General features: G+C 32.1%; 1 protein-coding gene across 3 annotated transcripts; it reads right to left on the bottom strand.

Moving 5' to 3' along the window:
• Window positions 1–4: 4 nt before the first annotated feature.
• Window positions 5–25097, bottom strand: LOC134693661 (uncharacterized). Of its 3 annotated transcripts, none has more exons than XM_063554550.1 (11): window positions 24914–25097; window positions 18810–18945; window positions 16475–16609; window positions 15982–16150; window positions 13452–13528; window positions 12839–12881; window positions 8899–8954; window positions 8534–8573; window positions 7639–7721; window positions 5836–6126; window positions 5–3500 (listed from the first exon to the last, which is right to left on the bottom strand). In XM_063554550.1, the coding sequence occupies exons 1-11, from the start codon at window positions 25064–25066 to the stop codon at window positions 3400–3402; spliced, it is 1284 nt and encodes a 427-aa protein (XP_063410620.1). In that variant the 5' UTR covers window positions 25067–25097; the 3' UTR covers window positions 5–3399. The 3 variants fall into 3 exon arrangements, with proteins under 3 accessions (XP_063410620.1, XP_063410623.1, XP_063410622.1); XM_063554552.1 differs by having other exon boundaries at window positions 3399–3500; window positions 5826–6126; XM_063554553.1 differs by lacking the exon at window positions 18810–18945.
• Window positions 25098–25943: the final 846 nt, after the last annotated feature.

Below are 25943 nucleotides of genomic sequence, written 5' to 3'. Positions count from 1 at the left end.
TTGATTAAAATCCAAACTGTGACAAAAACATTTTTTGCTATAACGTTTTGAATTAGTTTGTATACTGGTTTAACATAAAAGCAATATTTGAGTCAGAAAAGATAACATTTTTTTTAGATTTTAAATCAATCATTTGGTAAACAAGTGAATCAAATTTTGATGATCGAATCGACCTTTGACAACAGACCTTACACCAAAACTAAACTTCAGACCGTATCAACCATTTTTATCAGACATTTAGGAGATGATTGCATGCCACTTTGTCGTGTTTATGCATAGACATCCCACATAACAACTGTATATGAATACATTATTATACATATCATATACATGTTGGCTAAAGTATCATCAATGGCAAACAGATAGAACCTCTTATAAAGGGTATCTTCTGTTTGCACAGCATGACATTTTATATTCCGTATACCGTAGTAAATGATAACACTAATATTTACTATTATAGTGTATCAAAATCTAACGGTATCACGTACCAAATACCTCTGGTACCATCCTTCTTCTCTTTACCAAGAGTTGCTGAATACGTATTAAAATGCCTTTTTTAACGCAGAACTAATTATGTAAAGACATTGTTTCCAACTTCTTTAATACATGAAAAGTCACTTAAGTGGCACGGTTATCTTTCTGATATGAATTTGTCAGACTAATCATCAATTTGTAAAAAAAAGTTTCTTTAGTAGTCAATTGCGCGTCTTTAGAACTTTTGAAAAATTGAAACACATCTGCAGCACTTACAGCTTTAATGAAATTTACCTTTTTACTCAAGTAATTTTGTTTCTCAAATTTTAGTTTTTGGTAAACTTTTTCAAAGATCATAGCCATATGCAACTCTGGTTTTTAGCGAGGAGTGGACTGACTCTCGAGCATTTTGGATTTATATTGGTAGAAATCGATCATTTATACAGCATGTTAGTATCAATCGATACTACATACATGTATTATTGCCAATCGATACCACATTAACACGTGTCTCTGAAATGACATTTTTTTTACATTTGTGAAAATATTGATTATTTTCCAAACGCATAGGTCAAATTTTTTAGACTTTATGTTAAAAATTAAAATAAAATCTAAACAAATTGCTCAATATCTTTAAAACAAACAAAAAAGACCAACAACAACATTCATACAATACAAGTTTACACAACAGTCTTCTTTAAAGATGGTATAAGACTATAACAATTGTGACAGCCATCTTGGAAAGAATTTAATGAGTATTAATCGTTACTTCAATTATTAAACTTAGTTTTAATGCACTATTGTTATTTTTTCAAGAATACATATTTGCTGTTTCATACTTTTACGATAACTTTTAATAGACTGAGATTTCATTGAAAAAAAGAATGATATTTATAAAGAACACTTAGGATCAAAGCCTGTACTTTAAAGTTTTATATAGATTCTACAACTGCAACAAGTGTGTTACGATATTTCTCCACTCGAGACAGTTACATTTTAATATTTAAAGCGCGAGGCTTTGCCGAGCTTTTTAAATAGTTAAAATTTAACTGTCGAGAGTGGAGAAATATCATAATACACGAGATATAGTGGTGGAATCTGTTTCTCTAATGATTGTTATCCTTTTTTTTCAAAGATTTGAAGAAAATTGGTTACTTTTTATGTGACGTCATCAGGCATGGTCGCCTATTTTTATGACGTCACAATAGGAAAATCCAAAAGAAACAAAGAAAATTTAACGTCACAATAAAATTTCGACCAATCATTTGATGAGAACAATTTCTTCACAAGAGATTAGAACTATTTTCTCACACCGGTCAGGAAATGTGAAAATAGCATGAAAATTAGAGAATTTTTTATTGTGCATCCCTAAATATAACACTTTGACTGTAGCCTGAAATTACATATATTTTACGATCTTTTTCAAATATCTTGCAAATTATAAATTATCTACTATTTTTCCTATACCACTTCACTACAGCTGAACACTTTTTTTTCAGTCGTAACGATAAAAAGTAAAACAATGTAGATATCTCCACAGTATTGATAAACAATCAGATCGTCAAATTTTGTTTTTAAAGACCTATTTGACAGTAATGGAGTTTTATTTTCTAAAATTAATTTCTTAGCTCAATTATGAAAGTAAAATATTCAATATAACAATTTTATGGCCTAACTTACCTTTTTGAAAATTTGTTTGATTTTCGTCCTTTTCATCCTTTAAATATGTTTTTTCCCATTTAGGTACCTAGATGCTGTCATATTTTTTTAATTGCTGACATTTAACCTTTTGTTCACAGAAATTATGTTTATTCACTCATTATGTTTACTACTTTTTCATTATTTACCATTTGTATTTTCTTTATTTTGAAGAACTTCAAAGGATTTATCAAAAAGATTCTACTGGATATCACCCAGAAAAAGAAAACAATGAAACGGAAACAAGTCACGATTCTCGAAAAGAGGCAAAATGTCTTATACTATTTATATTGTTCTATGTTCAATTATAGTTTGAATATTAAATTATCATTCAAATATTTTCAGTGAAGAAAAGAAAGTCGCTAGTATTTTAAAGATGTGGTCTGGCTATATTAGCAGTATCACAGTGTATTGTTTGTTTGTGACTATGTTTCACATTCATAAAACATACAAACACACATACACACACCAACACGCACACATTTTTAATAATTGAAAATCAATTATTACATATCAGTTTAAAAACTGATTTATATATGTTATTCATATATGTTAAATATTTTCAATATGTCATTTATATATGTTAAAAAACATATCAGTTTATTCCCTATTTTTTGTTTACTAAATTTCTACCTTTTTCTTTTCATTAAATTTAAAAAATTGAATTACTTTCAAGAAGATTTTGTTTTATAAAATATGATAGGATAAGATTTCTACAACATCTTATAACTGTTCCTAACTTTAAAATGAAATATTCCTCACCAAGTTTAATCTTTTCTTTTTATCTCCAGACCTTTTAATTTAGAATCTTGAGAGAAAAAAATAATAAACCATGCTGATGGTAACAAAAAAAAAGAAACGAGTAGATGTATAGACTGAAACAACTCTCATAAAAGGAAAAAGGAAAGATAACATTTACACATATACACAAAGGTTTGTTAATGAGAATTAGGCAAAATATTCGTTAAGAAAAACTTGAAAGTCCAAATGATAATAATGGAAAGTATCATCTTAAAACAAATGATTTGTTATTTCTTACTATCAGTATAGGTAAATATTGTCATTTTTTATTGATTTTAAAATACATTCCTTTGGGGAAAAAATTGACCGCTTTACAATTGGTAACAAAATATGTGATTATTTGTATTTACCAATATTTTGCCTGACTTTGTGAAGAAAGGGAATGATAAAATAGTTCCTAGGCAGCGGTATTTAATACTTGTTCAGCTACATGTTGTGCTCCTGAGTTGAAGCTGATATCACAAGACGACATGGTCCACCAGAGTTTGTTTCTTCTAATGGTTCAGTGGTTGTACTTTCTTGTTCAGCTAAAAAGATTTTTAAAAATGGTATAAAAAAAACATTATATATACACTTTCAATAGTGTTTTTTACATTCTTTCGTTTAAAGATATGCATTGAATTTTAAAGGGAAACACTATTCATCTCAGAAAATGACTGCACCAAGTCAGGAATCTGACAGGTCTCATCGGTTTGTTCGGTGTGTTTGAGTATTTATTTTGTCATTTGATTACGGACTTTCCGTTTTGAGTTTTCCTCAGAATGCAGAAGTATTTTTTGTCATCTAGTTTACTCTACATGTTGTACTATTGATTATATTAAACAACCTCTAGGTTTTTTTGTAGACATGTTTTAGGAATAACAGTACTGTAGTTGAAGAGTTGCCACCGTCAATTGTAGATTTGACGGTCGCAAATGCAGTTTTACTGGCGACGCGTAGCGGAGACAGTAAAACGGAGATTTGCGACCGTCAAATCAAAATTGACGGTGGCAACTCTTCAACTACAGTACTGTTATTCCGATTCTAATGCATTACAAAAAGAAAAAATACGATAAAACTTGAAAAAATGTCAAAATTGGTCAAATAAAAAAAAATCCGCGAAACTTCAGGAATGATTTTGGCACAAAGACGTCATGGCTAAACGTGACGTCATACAAATGAAAACTTACAAACTGGAGGTTATTACGTTACCTGTACGCTTCAAATTCGGATAAAATTACATTAAAACGGCAAATTCGAGGTAGGTGTTGTTTTATTTTCGATTATATAGTAGTAATCGAACATTTGTTGATTCATCAATTCAAAATGGCGGGTCTCTCCTTAGTTACGCCTGGTCAACTGTGGATTTGACGGCAACTTTTAGCCAATGAAAAAAATTGTTACATCCAAATTGCATTAGAATTGTTATTAGATAGCTGTTTCGTTGAAGTTTGCAACCATATCCTTTTCTTTATCTCAAACTTCTGTGGGATTAAATAACAAATTCGAGCTTCTATGCCATCGTTTCATGAACATGGAAAATTTTAATTTTTAGTTGGTAAATGATAGGAGATTTTATTAGGTACTTAGATTTCCTGAAATTCATTATAATAGATTGCGTATGATTATAATGAGTTTCGGATGCAAAATAAATCCCAACATACGACTGAACGAACAAACGCACATATCGTTGATCTATATACACGCTTTTCAGTCTTCGGACGTATAATAATGGGCTAAAAATTTATCATCATGTTTATGAAAAAAAATTTGATAGAATCATGTTCTAGTCGATAAAAACAGCATTATTTCAATGCTTTGAAGTGACAAATATTAAAATTTCAAGTTTCCTTTGCGTAGCCTTAGCACAAAAGAGTATACGACGGAAATCAATATAAAACAATCGGTTAATATATATGCGATAGCAAATTTACAGATCAAACATTGTTGGGTTGATGTTTATACGAGTTGTATATATATATATATATGGCCACCGAAAGCTCTTTTTTTGAGAGCCCATGTGGTCGTGTGGTCTAGCGGGACGGCTACAGTGCAGGCGATTTGGTGTCACGATATCACAGTAGCATGGGTTCGAATTCCGGCGAGGGAAGAACCAAAAATTTGCGAAAGCAAATTTACAGATCTAACATTGTTGGGTTGATGTTTAGACGAGTTGTACATATATATATATATATATATATGATCTTAAATTTCAAGAGTCCATCCAAAAATAATGATACTTTTTCCAAAAAATGAGGGTACTTTTTATATGGCCTTCCAAATACCGTTTCGATTCCTAACATCACTGAAAAGACATTTATTGTCGAAATCCGGATCTGGTGTACTAAAAAAATATTGACACCGTATGTTTGTGCCATCATCGTGGCCACAAGTTAAAAAAACAATTCTGTTTAGTATTAAATTTATATTAAGATCCATTTTGTTACATCTTGTGATCAATTTTATTTGGCAATCGCCAATGGCAGTCAGCAGGGTTCAAGAACATCAGTTGTTCGACCTGCTAGTCAAATGCGTTTTGTTTAAATATACTTTTTCACTTTGTTGGTCTTTTTGAAAATGTTGTTTGTGCTGTTTTTAGACCCTTCTACAAGGAATTTGTTTTACATGCACACAAATAAAAATTGTGGTTTTTATCCAACGCAATCATAGGTTTGAACGTAGTTTTCAATTTAGATTCGTTTATATATATGTATACATATTTGTAACTCTTATTTCCTATTGTATGCTCAACAATTGTAACTCTTCTTTCCTATTTTATGTACAGCGTTGACAAAATTTATAATCTTCAATATATTTTTGTTATTTTTTTTTATTCATATTAAACATTTGGTGTAAAAGAAGAAACACTTAACTATGCATTACCGTGTTCTCGAAGGACAGGTGATACAAGGGCAACCTGTTTTACTCTAGGCGAAAATTGGGTTTGTTCTTTGTCTCTCATGAGATTAGTATTCTCTGAATGAGATGATACGGATACCCCGGAATCATTTCTACTTCTATCTGGAAACTTTACCAGAGTCATTTCTTCTTCCGGAATAGGAGGAGGGTTGGTAGAAATGAATATCTCATAATCATTTCTAAGTCTGTCTCGAACCTTAACTAGTGTCATTTCTTCGTCAGGAATCGGAGGAGGGGTTTCAGAGTTATGAGTATCTGAAATAAGGAACACAACACTTCGTTATAAAGAAATAGCACTACACTTGTAATATTGTATTAAACAAAAGATTTTCTGGAAACTGAAAGAGAGGCAAAAGATACCAGAGGGACATTCAAACTCATGAATCGAAAATAAAGTGACAATGACATGGCTAAAATAAAAAAAACGTATTCACAAAAGTTGTTTATTGCGGTATTTACAATATATACGCTCTTTTTTTTCAAGCGACATAAAGCCTTTATTGTCCACTCCGCTCCATTATTTCCTACGACAGGTATTTTGAACTTTTTTCAATAACAGAAATTGACAAATTAACAGATACTCTGTCATATACGATACGATAATCGAACATAAGACATTTCTATTTACATATGAATATATGTCAATTGATATTTGTTTTGTAGATAAAACGACAGTAGTCTTACATTACTCCTCTTACAGTTGAATTGTTTAAGATGCTTATTAATCAGTCCTTTTAAAACATTTTGTGAACACCTCAAAAAAAATATTTTACACCTTTCTTTGTATTGTTTTTTTCCTTTTAAGTACACAAATGAAATGTATCCTATTAAATTCAATATTGCACTACGTTTTCTATAATTAAGATTAGAATTGTTTTATTTGTTGACAACTTTGAATGCATATGAATTATGTGCATTTAATGTTCACTTTCATAAAATGTTGATTTATTTTAAACACTTTAAAGGATTTCCTACCCAATGAATAGATTCTCTTTGTCTTTTTTGGCACAACATTTTTGAATGATCAGTCTGTTATTCTCTACAACTTCGTACATGTATTTGATTTGGTCTTTTAAAATAGTTTAAAGTCATAAGAAACGAGTGACCGGTGAAAAATTATGTTCTTCAAATTCTTGAACCAATGCTTACACACATCATAAACTTAGTCTTCTGTGCACGAATTTATCATTTTTTTCGTGTAAATTTCGTATACTAGTAATCGTCAATTTTTTTTTTCAATCGGTCAGTGTTGTTGTGTAAATATGGCAGGTAATTAAAGTTCGTGTTTTGAAGCCGAAGTTTAACGATGGTCACCTGTTTGTCAACAATCGACAAAAAATAAAAACAAGAAAGCATGGAAAGAGAGCACGTGTTTAACATGTGAATTCAGATAATAGTTTATTTTAAGGACATCCATGCGTATTGTGATCACCGGATTTTTACGAGATGGGTCACACTGAGGTCACTTTGCATACGGAAATTATGTCGGGGGGATTGGTTGCTGGAAGCAAGCAATTAAAATAAAGAAAACTTCTTCTAAATATGAATAAATTAAAGAATTTTCTTCAGAAAAAAGTATATGTACATAAGTTTTATAATGAAAACTATCCATTGAGTTATAAAAAACATATGCATTATATTTTTTTTATTAGAGGTTTCTTATGACTTTAAGTTACCAATATATATTTTGTTTTAAATTCATTACATTATTAAATTGCTGGTAATAAACAATTAAACAAACGTTATTCGTAAAAACAATTAATTTACCTCTCCGTTTCCTTCTTGTATATATAACTCGGATAGATATCACCAGTGCTATAGACGCTATTGCCAAAATAGAGATGACAATCCTGAAAAGAGAACTGAATCAAGGTTACACGATATATTGTACAATGGAAATATGTTAGCGTCTATTAATGATTTTCATGTAGGTATATATCATTCATGTTTTCTTCTCTCAAATAAGCCAGCCATATTTGCCACTGGATACGTAACAAGCAACAATCATGTATTCAGTCTGATATCTAAATATTGACACGAATTCCTATATATAAAGCTTGATTACTTCTAAGGTATGTAATACCCAGTCATCAGATTTAAATCTTAATCATAAGTATACTACCACCAAAAGAGAGACGAAAGATACCAGAGGGATAGTCAGGCTATAAGATAGAAAATAAACTGACAAATTAAAGCCATAATCATAAGTATACTATCACTAACTGCCAATTGAAATAACATTTCGTTTGTATCTAAAGGGTATTTACTGGTACTTCATCATAATCATTCAAGTTCATTGAATCGATGCAATTATCTTTTACAAAAAAAAAATAACAACTGATTTATTCCAATTCATTCCTGTATATAATTAATAAACAAAGCCCTCAATTACCAGGATTTTCAACAAAAAAGGATGTTTCAAGCATCAGTTGAAGAGTTCTATGAAGAAAAAGACATTATAGAAAGACCTATCTACGGTCAACCTCTCCTGATAGAGTTAAAACCTTGTTTCTTCATAATTTCTAAATTCACAGACGGAAAATTTAAGAAAGCATTGTTTTAAATCATGATGTACCGGATTTCTTACTGCTAATAGTAATACACTAGGGGACTGAATGTTTATACGAATGTACGTTACAAGGGGAATTTAAAATCAATTTACCTCCAATCGAAGCCGCCCTTTTCCAGTTTTGTTACTGTTTCTAAAAAATATAATAACATTCAATAATATCAATCACTAATTTTCAAGTAACAAGATATTATCTTGTTGACAAATTCTTTAATTTGAGTGCAACTGATAAGTCTCGTATGCCCGAATAAATTCAACAGTAGTATACCGCTGTTCGATGTTCGAAACGCGTGTCAATTGCGAACGCATAACCAAAATATCTTTGTTTCATTTACGTAAAGAATAAGTAAAACATATGGTTTTACCAAAAATATTTACGAAAATTTACAATTTTGATTGCTTTTGAAAGAAATGTTTAACAATATGAAAACAACAGAACTGATAGCTCTATTGCTTACCTTTTGCAGATGAGTTATTCCTAGTACCATTAGATCCACCAACAGTACTTTTTGGCCTAGAATGAAATACAAAAAACACATGCAAACCAATTATGTAATTCAAAGACAGTCTATTAGCAGAAATGTGAAAATTAGTTGGTAATGCATGGACACAATCATTATAAGATAGGCACTAGAAGTGTAGTTTCCGTCAAAATATAGTCAATGAAAAAACAAAATGGAAGTTAGGATATGCTGCTTATTAAATGTAGACGGTAATATGTTTAAAACAAACAACTATTACCATATGTTCAATTTAAGACAAAAATATTTCAATTATTTTTTTTACAAAATTTATATTTTGAATATTTTTTTAATTATAAAATCATAATATATTTTGTTACTAATTTTAATTTTAGTGAAACAGTGGCGTACAAACTAAACATGAACGATATAAACGCAAACAAAGCCAAGCATGTTTAAGACCTAAACACGTCCAATATGATAATCATTCATGCTTCACTTATCTTTAAAGCCAAATGGATCACCTATCCCGCTTCAATGACAGATATGCTGTTGTTCCTACAGACAAAACACCAAACAATATCATTTTTGATTGTAACACTCATTTTTTTTTAAACTTCTGTCCGCCTCGAGGATAACGTTTAGACTTGTACTTAGTATTTGCTGCTTCTACGCTTATTGGGCACCATTTTGGAACAGGAACTAAAATATTTTTTCGTTTCAGAGACAAGAGCAAGTCCAAGTTGGCTGACATGTCTTCCTGCATAATGTTATCCTTTTGTGAGTTAATAATCCGGCTCAGCGTTTCGAACAAAGTTCGATATGATGACACAATCACTGGTATTAAAGAGATAATCGTAACTGCAATTACGATTATCCCAATATGGCGACAGTAGATATAGGTAAAATCTTTACACTCATTTTTCTTAAATGTAGCATGTTTTTGTCATTAGTTACTCAGCTGCAAGGTTTCATCATTTTTTAATTGTAACAGTGCACTGGAATTGTCTAATTGCTGTGAAAATAGCCGTTGAAAAATTCGGGAGGATAATCGTAACTGGGAAAAAAGATAATCGTAATTATGGTATATAAAAATAAAAAAGATAATCGTAACTGGAAACTGTTTTATTGATATTGACACTAAAAACGGATATCTGATAGCATATTATGAAATTATGGCGATGAATTATTTACGAAACGTCCCAACATCTTATGACATTTCTTTTTATGCATATATAATTAATAGTTCTTATGAAAACAGCTACATACTAGTATATCATAAAATTGGAACTTTCCAAAGGGTGAACAAGCTTCAAGAAATTTGGAAATGGGAAAACACGAACTTTGTTAATATATAGAAATTTTCAAGAACTAGGTATGCCACAAAATATGTGAATGAGCGATGGAAATTATGATACATGACAATAATTGGCAGGCGACACGCATGTGTCACCTTACATCAATTTCTGATTAAGACAGTAAACAAAAATTAATTTATCCTGAAGTAAATAGTAAATATAGTTAATATTGTTTAAATTCATTTATTGCAGGTGGTTATATGTGCTATTTCTGCCCCCGGGAAGCCACTGCTGATTTAATTCTAGAACATACCCTAGTATGCCATAACGAAGTAGGAAAGACATTTAGTATTCGTCAAAAACCGTTTGACGAGAAATTAGTGGCTACAGTTTTCATGTCACTTCGATCATTTTTCATGGATGTTATCACAACTTAAAAGTTATGACGAACAAGGGATAACTTTGAAAAGTGTTTTACATTTGTTTTTCTACATTTGAAAATGCCTGTACCAAGTCAGGAATGTGACAGTTCTTGTCTATTCGTTTTTGATGCGTTTTGTTATTTGATTTTGCCATGTGATTGTGGACTTTCCGTATCGATTTTCCTCTGAGTTCAGTATTTTTGTGATTTTACTTTTTACTGTGTCATTTCGGAGTCTTTTATAGCTGACTATGCGGTATTGGCTTTGTTCATTGTTGAAGACCGTACGGTGGCCTATATTTGTTAATTTCTGAGCCATGTTGGTCTCTTGTGGAAAGTTGTCTCATTGGCAAACATACCACATCTTCTTATTTATATTAGCTACTTCATGACTGTCATTGAGATTTCAGTATCTCAGATATAAACTAAAAACAACACAAATTTAATTTTGAATTATGATAATATGACATCCTTAAAACTTTTAATGCTATATAAGACTAGAGAAAGATTGGCCCTAAATGAGATTCTTTGTGTATTATGAAATTAAGAAACGTGGAGTTCATTGACAAACATGGATTTGTGTTCTTTTATAGTTTGGCCAAGAAGCCCGAAAATCAAGAAATAAAATTGATGTAGCTTTAAATTTTCTTACAAGAAATACTTATTCAAAGAATGACTGCAAAGTTGAGAATAAAATAACGCATATTCCGCAAAATTAGAAACAAACTTATTAAAAAATCATAAATACGCGGTATATGTAAAGTATGCTGCATACATATGCATGGAAGATATTGTAGAGAAAAATATTGAAGGTACTAAACAAGGAACATTTTTGTATTTGCATACTTGCCATATAATTAGTACTTTTCTATCAAATGAAAACAAAGATTAGCCTTACATGTACCTAATTTTCATGCATTTTTCTGAAGCACAAAATATTTGTTTTAAAATCTATAAAAATCTTTGTAATTAAACCAGTTCCGACTGTGATGATCTACATGTTATGCCCTTTGATGTAATTTATCAATATACATATTTGTGTTTTTTTCCGTCTGTCAAATGCTTCGTAAGACTATAGGTAAGGCTAATAAAAACAAAAAACAAAAGTGACAATTAACAATAGTAACAATAAACTGGTAACTATTCTAGATCCTTTACCATCCACACTGTTTAAAGAAACGTCCTAAAATACATGGGTATTTGATCAAAACATTTGAATTGAAATTTTAAAATCATATATTATGTCAGTATAAAATAGAAAAAAGTGAATCCAAGGGAAACATATGGACGTCTGAATTTATTGAATTATAAGGAAAAGGGAGATATGAACACTAAATCCGATAATGCAGTTATAAAGTTATTGACGGAAACTTTTGTTCATTTCGCACAGAATTTTAGTATAAACGTGATATAAGAGTCAAAACATATGACACATGAAAATGTGGTATATACGTGACTTTTATTTTGAGCAATGAATTGAAAGGATTGCACTTTTGGAATATGGGATATAGCTAATCCATTTTTTTTTCACCAAATAGAGATATATAGGTAAATTTATCCTAGATATTAACCTGTAAGTTTCTTCGTTTATTTTTATATGCGTTAATGTCATCGTTAAACTGGGCATTTACATTTCTAACACACAAAATACCATTGAAATGCTGAAAGACACATTTATTATGTTTCAGTTACTATAAAGTCCGATAAAGAAAATTACGATTATCAAAGAAGACAAATACCATAGAGTTACGATTATCATCCCGATTTTTTCAACGGCTATTTTCACAGCGCTTAGACAATTCCAGTGCACCGTTACGATTCAAATATGATGTAATGGTATAGATAAACCTTGCATCTGAGTAACTATTGACAAAAACATGCTATATTTAAGAAAAACGAGTGTAAAGATTTTACCTATATCTACCGTCGCCGTATTGGGATAATCGTAATTGCAGTTACGATTATCTCTTTAATACCAGTGACATTGATATGTTTTCGCCATTAATGTGCATTTTTCAAATTTGAATTGTCGCCAATCATCAGGGCAGAATCTTGCAAACATGCATTAAATAGTGACTAGCGTTTAGATTTCGAAGACGATATATCTTTTCGATCAATAGAAAGCATCATCAAAGATAACTACAAGTTTAAATGTGTCAATGATGCATATCAAATATTAAGGCAAACATTTTTTTGATATATCGAAATGTAAGTTTACCTTTTTATAGGTGTATCATTTTCTTTTTCCTTTGTGCTGGTTTCTAAAGTATACGAATTATAGCAATGAAGCCTTAACTATTATTTGTATACCATTTTCAATTTCATACAACAGTAAATGCTCGATTATTAGAAGGCAAGGGGTTTAGCTACACATTATGCATTTACGTTTAAAATTGCAAAAGCCTCTTAAAGTCTATTGAAAGAAACGATACATCAGTATTCCATGTATTTCAGTATTAGAAAAAAGAATGAGATAAATTATAAAAAAATAGTACAACAAAACACATTTAAGCTTGTCAAAAACAGGTAAGATTTTTCACTATTACATTCGCCTGAAATCATCGCATTAAACCATCGAAGCCATGCAAGAAATGTCTAACATTTTTTGTCATTCATTTGCACGTTTTATTTCGGTATTGGTTCTAAAAATTACGAATATTTACTTAAAGAGGCTTATTACAAATTGGTTGTCGAAGAATTATCATCAACTATACATTATCATTTTTTTCTTTTTAAATATTCTTTTTGGTCCATGTCCTTGATTAAAAAAAATATATATCGTGAAATGTAATTAAAACAAATTTTATCTTATCGCAAACCATCAAACTTACCAAACTTGTTTGTGGTTCCCTCTATTGGAATGTAGACGGGGTTGTCCGGTCTTAAGTCATTTTCTTCATTAGCAATCCTGTAAATGAAAATAATAACAGCAGATAAACAGTTCTATAAACAGAAAATTTCCCTTTTTCAATATTTGGTGTGAATTTTACTGAATATAGCTAGACCACAAAAGAGAGGATATATGATTTGGCACATTACAACTAGCATCCAATGATATACCATGAATCTAAATATCTTAACTAGAGGCTTTAAAGACCATGGTCTATGTGCATATTCAACAACAATCAAAACCAAGGAGTAATCAAAGACTTACAAAACCAAGGGAAACCTACATCAACAGTTATAGATAATAAATAAGAAACAAACACGAACTCCCCTAAAAACCGGGAGTGAAATCAGGTGCTCCGGAAGGTCGTGTTTTTTCTATGTTCAGTTTGGTAATGATGGAAGGTTATTATGACTAAGGAAGAATATCAGATATGATTTCTGGCACACTTTTGTCATAATGGCCAATCAACTCCTGATGGCGACCGTAAAACTTCTTGAGTGATGACTTTAATTTGATTGATTTATAGTCCTGTCTTAGCAACTTTTGACAAAGCAATATTCCTCTTTCAACAAAATCAACGTACTTTGGGCTAGTTCTAGAGAAACGTATCAATTGAGACACATAAACTCCAAATGTTGGTGCCGCTGGGATGTTGCTACACATAAATGAAAAGTTGACTATAGGGAAATTAAAATCATCGCGTTTGTCATAAATTTTGGTATTCAACCTTCCATCAGTAGTCATTTCGAGAAAAATGTCTAAATATGAAGCAGATTTATCTGTGTCGGCAGTATCTTTAATTTCAAGTTCACTTGAATATATTTAATGTAAGTGATCACTGAATCTAATATTATTAAGAGACAGTACATCATAAATATACCGAAAGGTGAAATTAAAAGACTGGAATAATTTCTTTTCTCCTTTCTGTACAAGCCTTTGGATAACTTCTGCTTCATATGAATACAAAAACAAATCTGCAAGTAGAGGAGCGCAATTAGTACCTATTGGGATTCCATAAGTCAGTTGGAAGACCAAACCTCCAAATTCAACAAATATGTTGTCAATTAAAAAGTGTAGCATGATAGTGATATCCTCTTCGATGTATTTTTTCCTCGACTTTGTATGATTTTTCACAAAGTTAAGTTTATCTCTATCTATTATAATATTCAAGATAAAAACCAAAAACTGCAAAATTTCCTTAAAATTTCTAATACAGGGGAAGCAATCCAACAACGGGTTGTATGACGCATCTGAAAATTTCAGTTTCAGATAGATCGTTTATGAGAATTTTTACCCCAAGTCAGATTTGCTCTAAATGCTTTAGTTTCAGAGATATAAGCCAAAAAACTGCATTTTAACCCCCCCCCCCTGTTCTTTTTTTAGCCCTTACAGCCATCTTGGGTGATGACCAGGGTCATCGGATACATTTTTAAAACTAATAAACTTTAAGAATGTTTAGGCCAAGTTTGGTTTTATTTGGCCATGTAGTTTCAGAGGAGAAGATCTTGGTATTTACTATGGATAATTTAGCTGATCTGTAAGAATAACATCTTCATGCCTTATATCTCATGTACTGTAGTACTGTAGTACGACGCCTGATTAAAACTGACGTGGAAAGGTAACACCCGCCCACCAAAAGCTTCATTTTTATGACGCCCAGGTAGTCGTGTGGTCTAGCAAGACGGCTACAGTGCAGACGATATCCCTGTAGCATGGGTTCGAATCCTGGCGAGAGAAGAAACAAATATTTGCTATATATATATATATATAGAGAGAGAGAGAGAGAGAGAGAGAGAGAGAGAGAGAGAGAGAGAGAGAGAGAGAGAGAGAGAGAGAGAGTCTATAAGAATCTACCAACCAGTAAACTTAATAGGTATTGGATCATCAAAATTGACCATACTACACAAACAGAAAAAAAGTCCAAAAGATTGTGTAACAATACCGATAAATAGATGAAAAACAAAACACTAAAAAGTGTTGAATATATAAATATATGATATATATGTATATACAACTCGTCTAAACATCAACCCAACCATATTAGATCTGTACATTTAGTTACGAAAATTTGTTGTTGTTAATTCACCGGGATTCGAATCCATGCTACTGAGATATTGATACACCAAATCGCCTGCACTGTATCCGGTGCGCTAGACCACACGACCATCTTGGCTTCACAATAATAAAGCTTTCGGTGGCAGGGTGTTACCTTTCCTCGTCAGTTTTAATCTAGCGTCGTATAACAGTACATGATGTATAAGGCATGGATATATTATTGTAACAGATCAGCTCAATTATCTATAGAAAAGTATCCTACAATTTAATGCAAGATACAGTCACAGAAAATAATTATACTTATGAGAACGTCTGAGTCAGTGACAACTCTACAACAGATTATTACCATATTACATCAAGACAATGCGACACTATATTACAGGTAATTGTGAAATGAGAGATGAAAATAGACATACTTTTTTGGTAAACAAGATCCATTCAGAGCCAGTACTGTACCAGTTGAACATTTTCCAGAAAATATTTTACAATTACAGCTATCAAATCCAAAAAAGTTTTTATTTGTATCACATATACAGGGTAGATGACATCCGGCTGAGTTTGGCAGGTATTCTACTCTGATTGATCCTGTAAGGATGCAAATAAGTATCAATAAATTGATAATGATACAGTGTTATTATATTTATTCTATAAAAATCAATATAAACAAAACAGTTTAATAATCTCAAAAACTTAAACAGTCTGTGTTTTTCTTCGACTTAAAGTAGTTGAATGCACTCTTGATTGTTATGATTTGTTTCGATAATCAATAATTATATGGTTGTATAATTTCAGAAACAATTAAAACGTTTGGACTGGTACATTTTTCATTGTTTATATTTAATATTTATTCGTGATGACGTATTGGAACAACCAAAGTTCTTTTGATTTACTAATTAATGAGATATTTACCGAAAGGGCAAGAGTCATATTCCTCACATGGTAAAGGTAGGTCCGAGTTAGTGATATCCAGCATCCAAGTTGATTTAGGACAAGCCTTACATGTATCCTTTCCGTGGTCAGTTAAACAATTCTCAACATACGTTCCTACATAAGTTAAAAAAAAACCAATAAATCAGACTAGACCGACAAACTATAATATTCATCAAAATAGTACAATAACCAGTGTGTTATTGAATTTCTGGTTCGGATCATAAGTAATATAATAATAATTGAAAACCTTCCAAATGAATTAAATTTGTTAAGATAAAACTTTTTTGAGGAAAAATCTGATTAAAACATTAAAGTTCTAATTCTTTTGCACCTGATATTCATTTCTACAATACATATCTCTTTGGCAATACTGTAGACCACTTTTGGCACAATATGGCCTTAAATTTTAACGTTATCAAAACAATGCCAAAGAGGTCAAAATGAGCTTCTAAATGAAACCTTTTTCAAATGCCTTCTTTTTTGTGAAGAAAATTCTTCATAACAGTCATAAAAGAAGGAGGAAAGATATCAGAGGGACAGTCAAACTCATAAATTGAAAATAAACTGACAACGCCATGGCTACAAATAAAAAGGACAGTCATAACAGTATGTTATAGGCTCAAAAGTAAGCGGGGTTTTTTTCTTCGAAAAAGTGTTAAAAACAAGAATGTGTCCATAGTACACGGATGCTCCACTCCCATTATTATTTTCTATGTTCAGTGAAATTGGGATAAAAAATATGATTAGGCATTTAAATTTGTAAGATCATAACCTAAGGAACAAGTGAACAAAGTTTAATGTTGATTGGACTTCCAACTAAATCAAACACTACCTTGACAAAAACCTTTAACCTGAAACTTGCACTATCATTTTCTATGTTCAGTGGACCGTAAAATTGGGATCAAAAGTCTAATTTGGCAATTAAATTAGTAAGATCATATCATAGGGACGGCGTTTTGCATTTGCGCCGATCTGCATTTCATTTGCGCCGATTTTTTCTTTCATTTGCGCCGATTTTTCTTTTCATTTGCGCCGATTTTTTTACAGGTAAATAACAGGTAAATTACAGGTGAAATCATATAAGAAGATGTGGTATGAATGCCAATGAGACAACTCTCCATATCCCAGTAATGTTATTTTCCTTTATCATTAACCCTTACTATGCCAGAAGACCTCTTCCGTTAGCCAGTTGTACAACACATCTAATATATTCCTTTCTTATGATTTCGTCTCTTCTATATTTGGTGTAATTGTCGATAAAGAAGGCCATCTTTTCTTTGTCTGGCATACGTACTGGTGGGGCCATTTCCAGAGTTCGTATTTTCTCACAAGGGAGCTATAAAACCAAGAGTTCCACATGGTGAAGTTGAAATCATCCCTTCGTTAATTTTATGGACGCCATCATGAATTGGTTGACCGTTATGGAATGTGTACTTGTACGTTGTCTACGAATTGATGAAATTTGTTATCAGGAGGTCAGACAATGTCAAACGTGAAGCAGTCATCGATTTCATTTAGGGAAAGGAATGGTAACCCAAAACATTGGGATAGCCATTTACCAATTGCAATCTCACTTGATTTGTCTTTATACTCTGTACTCGGCCAATGTAAAAGTATGAACTTACCTGTAACTTACCTGTAAATCCAATTAGGAAAAAATATGAAATCGGCGCGAATGAAAAAATGAAATCGGCGCAAATGAAAGAATGAAAATTTTCAAAATCGGCGCAAATGTCATACGCCCCATAGGGAACATGTGTACTAAGTTTGAATTGATTGGACATCAACTTCATCAAAAACTACCTTGACCAAAAACTTTAACCTGAACGAACGAACGAACAGATGGACTATGGTAGGGCATTATCCCAAATTCATGTATTTGGTTTTGATGTTATATTTGTTATTCTCGTGGGATTTTGTCTGATGCTTGGTCCGTTTCTGTGTGTGTTGCGTTTCGGTGTTGTGTCGTTGTTCTCCTCTTATATTTAATGCGTTTCCCTCGGTTTTAGTTTGTTACCCCGATTTTGTTTTTTGTCCATGGATTTATGAGTTTGAACAGCGGTATACTACTGTTGCCTTTATTTATAAACATGATGATATTGTGCGTTTTGGACCTAATCCGTTTAGAAAAAAAACGTGACTGCAACCTACAATCCAAAATATTTTGTAATCAAAAGGTGCTGTGGATGATAAAAATAGTAGAATCACAACTTATAATATGTAAAATTTATAGTAGTGTTTCGAGATTTAAAAAAGCCCTAAAATCTTATTGTCATGGTTAGACCTCAGTGAACCTCCTCTTTGTACCAATTACCTGGTTGACACGTCACCTTCTCACAACAAAAACCTTTCCACCCAGTCCTGTCGATATAATTCCTAGGACACTGTTTTGCCAAACTCTGTTCGCATTGAAATGTGAGAATTGTGAAGACTAGAACGATTTTTATGTTCTAAAAAAGAAGTACAGGTAAGATATACACGATGAAGCTGCAATAAACAAAATGTATTATGTAATTTCGCATAAAATCACAAATTGGCTTCCCTTATAGAACTGAAATGTTTGCAGGTCTGCTGCAAACAAAAAGCTTGCAGGAACCTTTTGAATAATTTTTGCAGAAGTTTGCAGCTATCTGCGAACCTCCTGCAAACATTGCAGCTTTTTGCTGCAAGCTTGCGGCAAGTTTGCAGAAACTTTTATGTTTGCAGTAAGATTGCAGGAAACTCTAGAATATAAGGGATGTTCGCAGCTAGATTGCAGGAATCTTTGACAATTCTATATGTTTGCAAGAGCATTGCAAGAATTACATAAAACGAACGAGCATGTCCAATGGTAACTTCCTGGAAGAAACAGATTTGAAATTTGAAAATGTTGAAGGTGTTTGATTCATGTTATCATACAATGTATTAGTATTCAGGGAGTATTTTAGGGTGGAAATTAAAAGAAAGGTTTTCAAAGACATTTGTTGTAAGTATTGATTCTTCATAGACGTGTAAATATATGAAATTCGTCCCCTCAATAAATACCTGCATGCATGAAGTGTTTTGAAAAACATTTTCAAACACGTAACAACTATGCAGTACGTACACTCGAGAATGTTTGGAGATTATAACTTATTTTGAAATATTGTGTTGTTATAATTCAAGTTGAATTATGTGAAAATATGCAGTATATATGCACAAAATAAATTTCAAATAAATCTTTTTTCGTATTTAAAATATGCATGCAATTCATTTTAGCAAGTACTTGAACAACAACAAATCTTTAAATTATTTTTAAAGCAATAAACCTTTGCTAGTATGATAATTATGCAAATGATTAATTATTCGAATTATTGTATGCATATGTATGTAACCAAACTTTTCAGAATTTACTGTGTAATAAAGATAATGTGATGTGTATACACAACATGACTTAATTGATTAATACTGTATAATCATTTAGGTAGTTCCTGCAAGTTTGCAGCAAGCTCGCCGGAGAAAAATTAATTTGAATATAAATGTTTGCAGCAGGTCTGCAGCAAGCACGCAGCAGGTCTGCTGCAAACACCCAGGAGAAAGATTAATTTGCATAAAAATGTTTGCAGCAGGTCTGCAACAAACACGCAGCTGGTCTGCTGCAAACACGCATGAGAAAGATAAATTTGCATAAAAATGTTTGCAGCAGGTCTGCCGCAAACACTCATTTGCATATAAATGTTTGCTGCAGGTCTGCAGCAAACATTCATTTGCATGGTAAATTGTTTGCAGCAGACCTGTAGCGTATTTGAAGCAAACACGCTGCAAACACAGACTCTGTGTTCGCTGCAAGTCTGCAGCAAGTTCGCAGCAGACCTGCAGCAACTATTTGCAGGAGGCTGATTTTTTTTTCGATAAGGGTTGTTAAACCATTTTCGTTCAACATCTTTTATAGACAATCTTCGTCTATATTCGTGGTTTTATTGACACACATTTCAGGCTTCTTTTTTTTTTAAAGAGTGATCTTTAGTCATGAGTTCTTTAATTATGTCGTCCATTTTTAAAGCCTATATTGTTTCTATCTAGTTATCTAATCCCTCCTGCAATTTGTGGATACAATCAATATTTTCAACTCTTCTAAATATACGTTGATAGTGGGTCTTCCAATGGATATAAACAAGTGCCTTTGCTACATACTGAGAACACCTAACGCTTAATAATGTTTTATATGCATTTAATGACTTAATGTGCTCATACAAAAGAGTATTTTCCAAATTAATACATTATTTGAGAGAGAAAGAAGAATAAGAAAATTTAGCGTTGAAGGATCCTTGATTGCAGATTGACATACACTCAAATACCACTACATACCACAGGCACGTGTTTCTATCCATTGGAAGACCCACTGTCAACGTATATTTATATATAAATAAAAAACTAAATGCATATAAAACATTACTATAAATATCTTTCTTGATATCCAGTATATATAATTAGAGAAAATCACATGATTTTATATTTTTAGATAAAAGTCCTATTAATATTTTCATCAGAATTAAAATAAAAGCTAGATTAATTTAATCGTGTTCTTTGCGAAGAGACAATATGGTGTACATATATTGCATCAATTATCGATATGAGTTGACTGGACCGACTGAACAGAGATGTTTAAATCATGACTGTCACAGCACTTTAACAATATATCATTCATTGTATTGTATATTATAAACCTTTGTATTCATAATATTGTTTACAAAATAATATGCATAGACAGTTCTCCAATTTAAAGATACTTTGAAAATTTAAATTGATAATTTTACAATTTTCTCGAATGTAAAAGATCAAACCAAAATAGATATAGGGGGAAATTTGAAACCTATATATATAACCATTCATAGATTAATATAGGGGTGTGTCATCAACTAGTATTGCACATTTTGTTTTCTTATAAACCATGTAAACGTAACGGGTGATATTCGTCAAATATTTGTATAAATACTGATACACGAGATGCGAAGTGCCACAAGTAGTTTTGGTAATGATTTGAGCATTAGTTTCTTGAGGATCTGGATTGGATTCACAGAATTGATTATAATTGTTTAGTCTTAGATGCATGATTTTTTTATTAGTTGTTATTGGTTTTGAACTAGCTGTCAGATAGCTGCGAGTTCTCTCAGATCTGTTCATTGTGACTTTTTGTGTCGGGATGTATATGTACCAGGCCACGTCCACTTGTATTTTAAGCCTTTTTCAACTGATGTTTATAGTTCGTTCTTATGTTGTACTGTTATAACATTGTCCCAGGTTAGGGGAGGGTTGGGATCCCGCTAACACGTTTAACCCCGCCACATTATTTATGTATGTGCCTGTCCCAAGTCAGGAGCCTGTGAATTCAGTGGTTGTCGTTTGTTTAAGTGTTACTTATTTGTATTTCGTTCATTTTTTTACAGAAATTAGGCCGTCAGTTTTCTCGTTTGAATTGTTTTACATTGTCTTATCGGGCGGCCTTTTATAGCTGACTATGCGGTATGGGCTTTGCTCATTGTTGAAGGCCGTACGATGACCTATTAGTTGTTAATGTCTGTGTCATTTTGGTCATTTGGGGATAGTTGTCTCATTGGCTATAATACCACAACTTCTTTATTATATAAAGCATAAAAAAAATCAGAAATAAAGATCCACAAAGTATCTGAAAACATAAAATGTTTTAGCTGAGTGTTGAAGTTTGTACTTATGCTTAACTGCTGCACTACTGTCCTAGGTAAGGGGATAGTTTTGCGCCAACTCACTATTTTAACCTCTCGCGACATCATGTATGTACCTATTCCAAGTCAAGTGTTGGATCCATCAATTTTAAATAGGGGGTTCCCAACCCAGGATAAAAGGAGGTGGCAACCATGTGTCCCTACGCAAATGCACTGATCGTCCAAAATAAGTGTGCATATCCAGACCCCCCTGGGTCAGCCACTGCAAGTCAGGAGCCTGTAATTTGGTTGTTATCGTTAGTTGCTGTATATCCTATTTGTTTTCATTAATTGTTCAGTAGATTACGTCGGTGGTTACTCGTTTGAATTATTTTACTTTTGTCATTTCGGGGCCTGTAAAAGAGGGGCGAAAGATACCAGAGGGACATTAAAACTCACAAGTAGTAAACAAACTGACAACGTCATGGCTATAAAAGAAAAGACAAACAATACTACACAAAACACAACATAGAAATCTAAAGAGAAATCATCAGGATCCCCACCAACAACTGGGAAGATCTTGGGTGTTCTTGGAGTGAAAGCAGATCCTTCTCTATAAGTGGCAACCGCCGTGTTGCTCGTGATATTGCAAACCCGGTAACATGTCTTATTCGGTAGGTCACATTCCTGACAAGGGGACTTGATTAAATTTAAGACATTATGAACATATCCGCTATTATCTGTGCAACGGATATCCAATCGGGATCAATCAACTCGTGGTGGCGTCTGTACAATTTTGACGATGGGATGATTTCAACTTCGCCATTTTGTTTAATAGCCTCGTTGTTATCACTAACGTTCTATCCTAGCTGACTTTGCCATGTTAGTTTTGCTCATTGTTTAAGCTCATGCATACCTATATAGTTACTAAATTGTTTGTCACATGGTCTCTGGTTGAGTTTGTGTAATTGGCAACCATACCGCATCTTCTTAGTGTTACTTGTTAAAACAATTAGTTCAGTAATGCAAGTGCCATATAACTTTGGTCTTTATTAATCTTATTGAACAGAAGATAAACTGTCAGTATAGTAAGAAAATAAGAATTCAAATATCAACTGTTTCAAGGTATCAAAGTTGTAAAAAACAAATATGTAATACATGTGATGCCAGAAGCAACAGGAAAACTTGAAAAAAGTGGAAAAGTAATGTCTTTGACAAGGTGTTCAATATTTTATTATATACATGGCGCAATCATGAGTATATAGCCATGAACATACTCAGGCTAGTAACCAATACAAACTGAACAATCTGAACAGCTATATCGCATAGAAAGGAAACCCAGAGTTGAATATTCTAAGAAATGGAGATGTTCGTCAGTGTTTTTATTTGGTTGACGTCTTTTGGTGGACAACCTTTTTCTTAGTTGCCTTGGAGGTATAAAAATTTGCATTCATTTAATTTCAGAAGAACTAACACCAGATCTATAGGCATTTACTCAGAAAAATTAATGCGTGGTCAAATAAGAATACAAATTATAGTTTAAATCAAAGGCAACAATAGTGTACCGATACTAAAATATCATTACCATTCAGGAGATACATATCAAGGTACGACCTGAGGAAATCTAAATGAAGCATACTGGTCGCGCCAACAAATATACTTTATTATGCAATGAACTATAAGCTAAGAGTATCAACATTAATTAAATAGAAACACTAATAAAGGAATTTTGGTCTGATATTGTTCTTTTGATTTTATCATAATATGAAAAAGCTAAACAGTAATTTAATAATCCAGTTCAGACAATTATTTTCTCACGACTTTGCTATGTCAGCCTTACTGATTGGGTGCATTCAAAAGAGGGACGAAAGATACCAAAGGGACAGTCAAACTCGTAAATCTAAAACAAACTGACAACGCCATGGCTAAAAATGAAAAAGACAAACAGAAAAACAGAAAAACAGAAAAACAATAGCACACATGACACAACATAGAAAACTAAAGAATAAACAACACGAACCCCACCAAAAACTAGGGGTGATATTCAAGTATATCTCTAATAAACCTTTTTGATCAGGTCCTATATGTGCATATTAAGGTTCATCATAACAAACGGACAAATATGGCTGTATTTACATGCCAAAAACTACTCTGAGTACAGACTTACCTGTAAAGTTGGAAAAGATTTAATGCCTAGCATCCACTAGATATAAAAAAGTTAAATCCATTTTGTGTTTCAGAAAGATAAAATCTCTTTTGGATTTTGATGGGCATTTTTTTTCCTTCATGCAAAAGGTGTGAAAATTGACTAAGTTGTGGAACAACTATGAGATGCTCCCTCAGGTAAAAACCGGTTTGTATTGTTTTCATTGTCCTTAATTGACATGGACACCAGGTATCTTCACAACTATAGGTGAGTTAAAGAGTTTATCTGAGTCAGTGAGTGGACAGTATCAAAGTAATGCAGGTGTTTGTTTATTTTTGCACCTTCTGAAGAAAGGAAAAAAAATGCCCAGCAAAAACCAAGAAAGATTTTATCTTCCTTAAACACAAAATGCATTTAACATTTATATATCTAGTGGATGCTAGGCATTAAAACTTTTCAAACAGCACAGGTAAGTCTGTACACAGAGTAGTTTTTGAGGTAAAAATACGGCCATATTTGTCCATTTGTTATGATGAACCTTAAGAACTATTTTTAGATAGATCAAATTCGTTTACAATATTTCATTCGCCGATCGATTTAAGTTAAGAAAAAAAAGAAAATATAATTAAGTACCTTCATTCGTAAGCTGCATCTTTTCCTACAGCTTCGATTTGTAGTCTTCTTTTTAAAAATTAAAGCTTCCAGAGTGAACGTTTTACTATCAAGGTATCTTAGAAATCGTATATTGCACACGGTTTTAAGACCTGGTTCCTTTTTCCTAACCATATATTCCCTGCACAGACGATACCAGTTAAGAAAAATCAAAACACCCGACTGGTGGTTCCCCATGTTTTAAAATTAAACATGGTATTTCCCTAAATGGTATAAATCTATTTTTAAACGATTTCCACGAAAATATATAAATAACAAATGTTTTATTGGCTAAAGTAAATTATAAATATATATGACATTACGTAATGTATATGTTCAACATGACAAATAATAAATATAGTTTATTTCCAACTCTACATTATAACAACTTTATCGATACATAGAAAGATAACATTGATTACTATTACTATGAGTAAAACTAAATTGAACAGATATTTTAAAGTTAATTGATTAAAGATTAACAGTTTATTCTAGTTATTCATGATAGCTGTTTAGATGTTTTTGAAATTACACGTTTATCATGACGTCTTTCGGGATAATAATTGGAATGCTTCGATTTTATATATTTTTTCCAAACAAAATTTCGACAAAAAGTTTGAAAGTCATAAAAATCATTCGCGTGCTATAAGTTATTTGAATTTAAAGATTAGTCAATTTGGTTGCCGTGTATTTATAGCTAACCGAGTAGCTGACTGCATGATTAATTTACATTGTAGGGAACTGTCATACAAGTCTAAACCATTGACGTCATATGACCTTGTGATCTTTTGTTTATTTTACTACCCCACTGTTCGTACGTGAAGTGTTGAACTGTTAGTCCCTGAAGAAGAATATACTATATTCGAAACAACAAATGTTTCTATCCATATGGATGGATTGCCAAAGTCCCGTTTGACAAAACTTTCTGAAATTATCAGATATTCATGCACTTCAACTTTTGTATTATATTTGCATATTCAAAGAGGGACAAAAGATACCAAAGGGACAGTCA

Source organism: Mytilus trossulus, chromosome 12, assembly GCF_036588685.1.
Source record: "Mytilus trossulus isolate FHL-02 chromosome 12, PNRI_Mtr1.1.1.hap1, whole genome shotgun sequence".
Taxonomy (NCBI): Eukaryota; Metazoa; Mollusca; class Bivalvia; order Mytilida; family Mytilidae; genus Mytilus; species Mytilus trossulus.
Note: the sequence above shows the minus strand (reverse complement) of the source record. Positions and strands in the feature narration are given on the sequence as shown.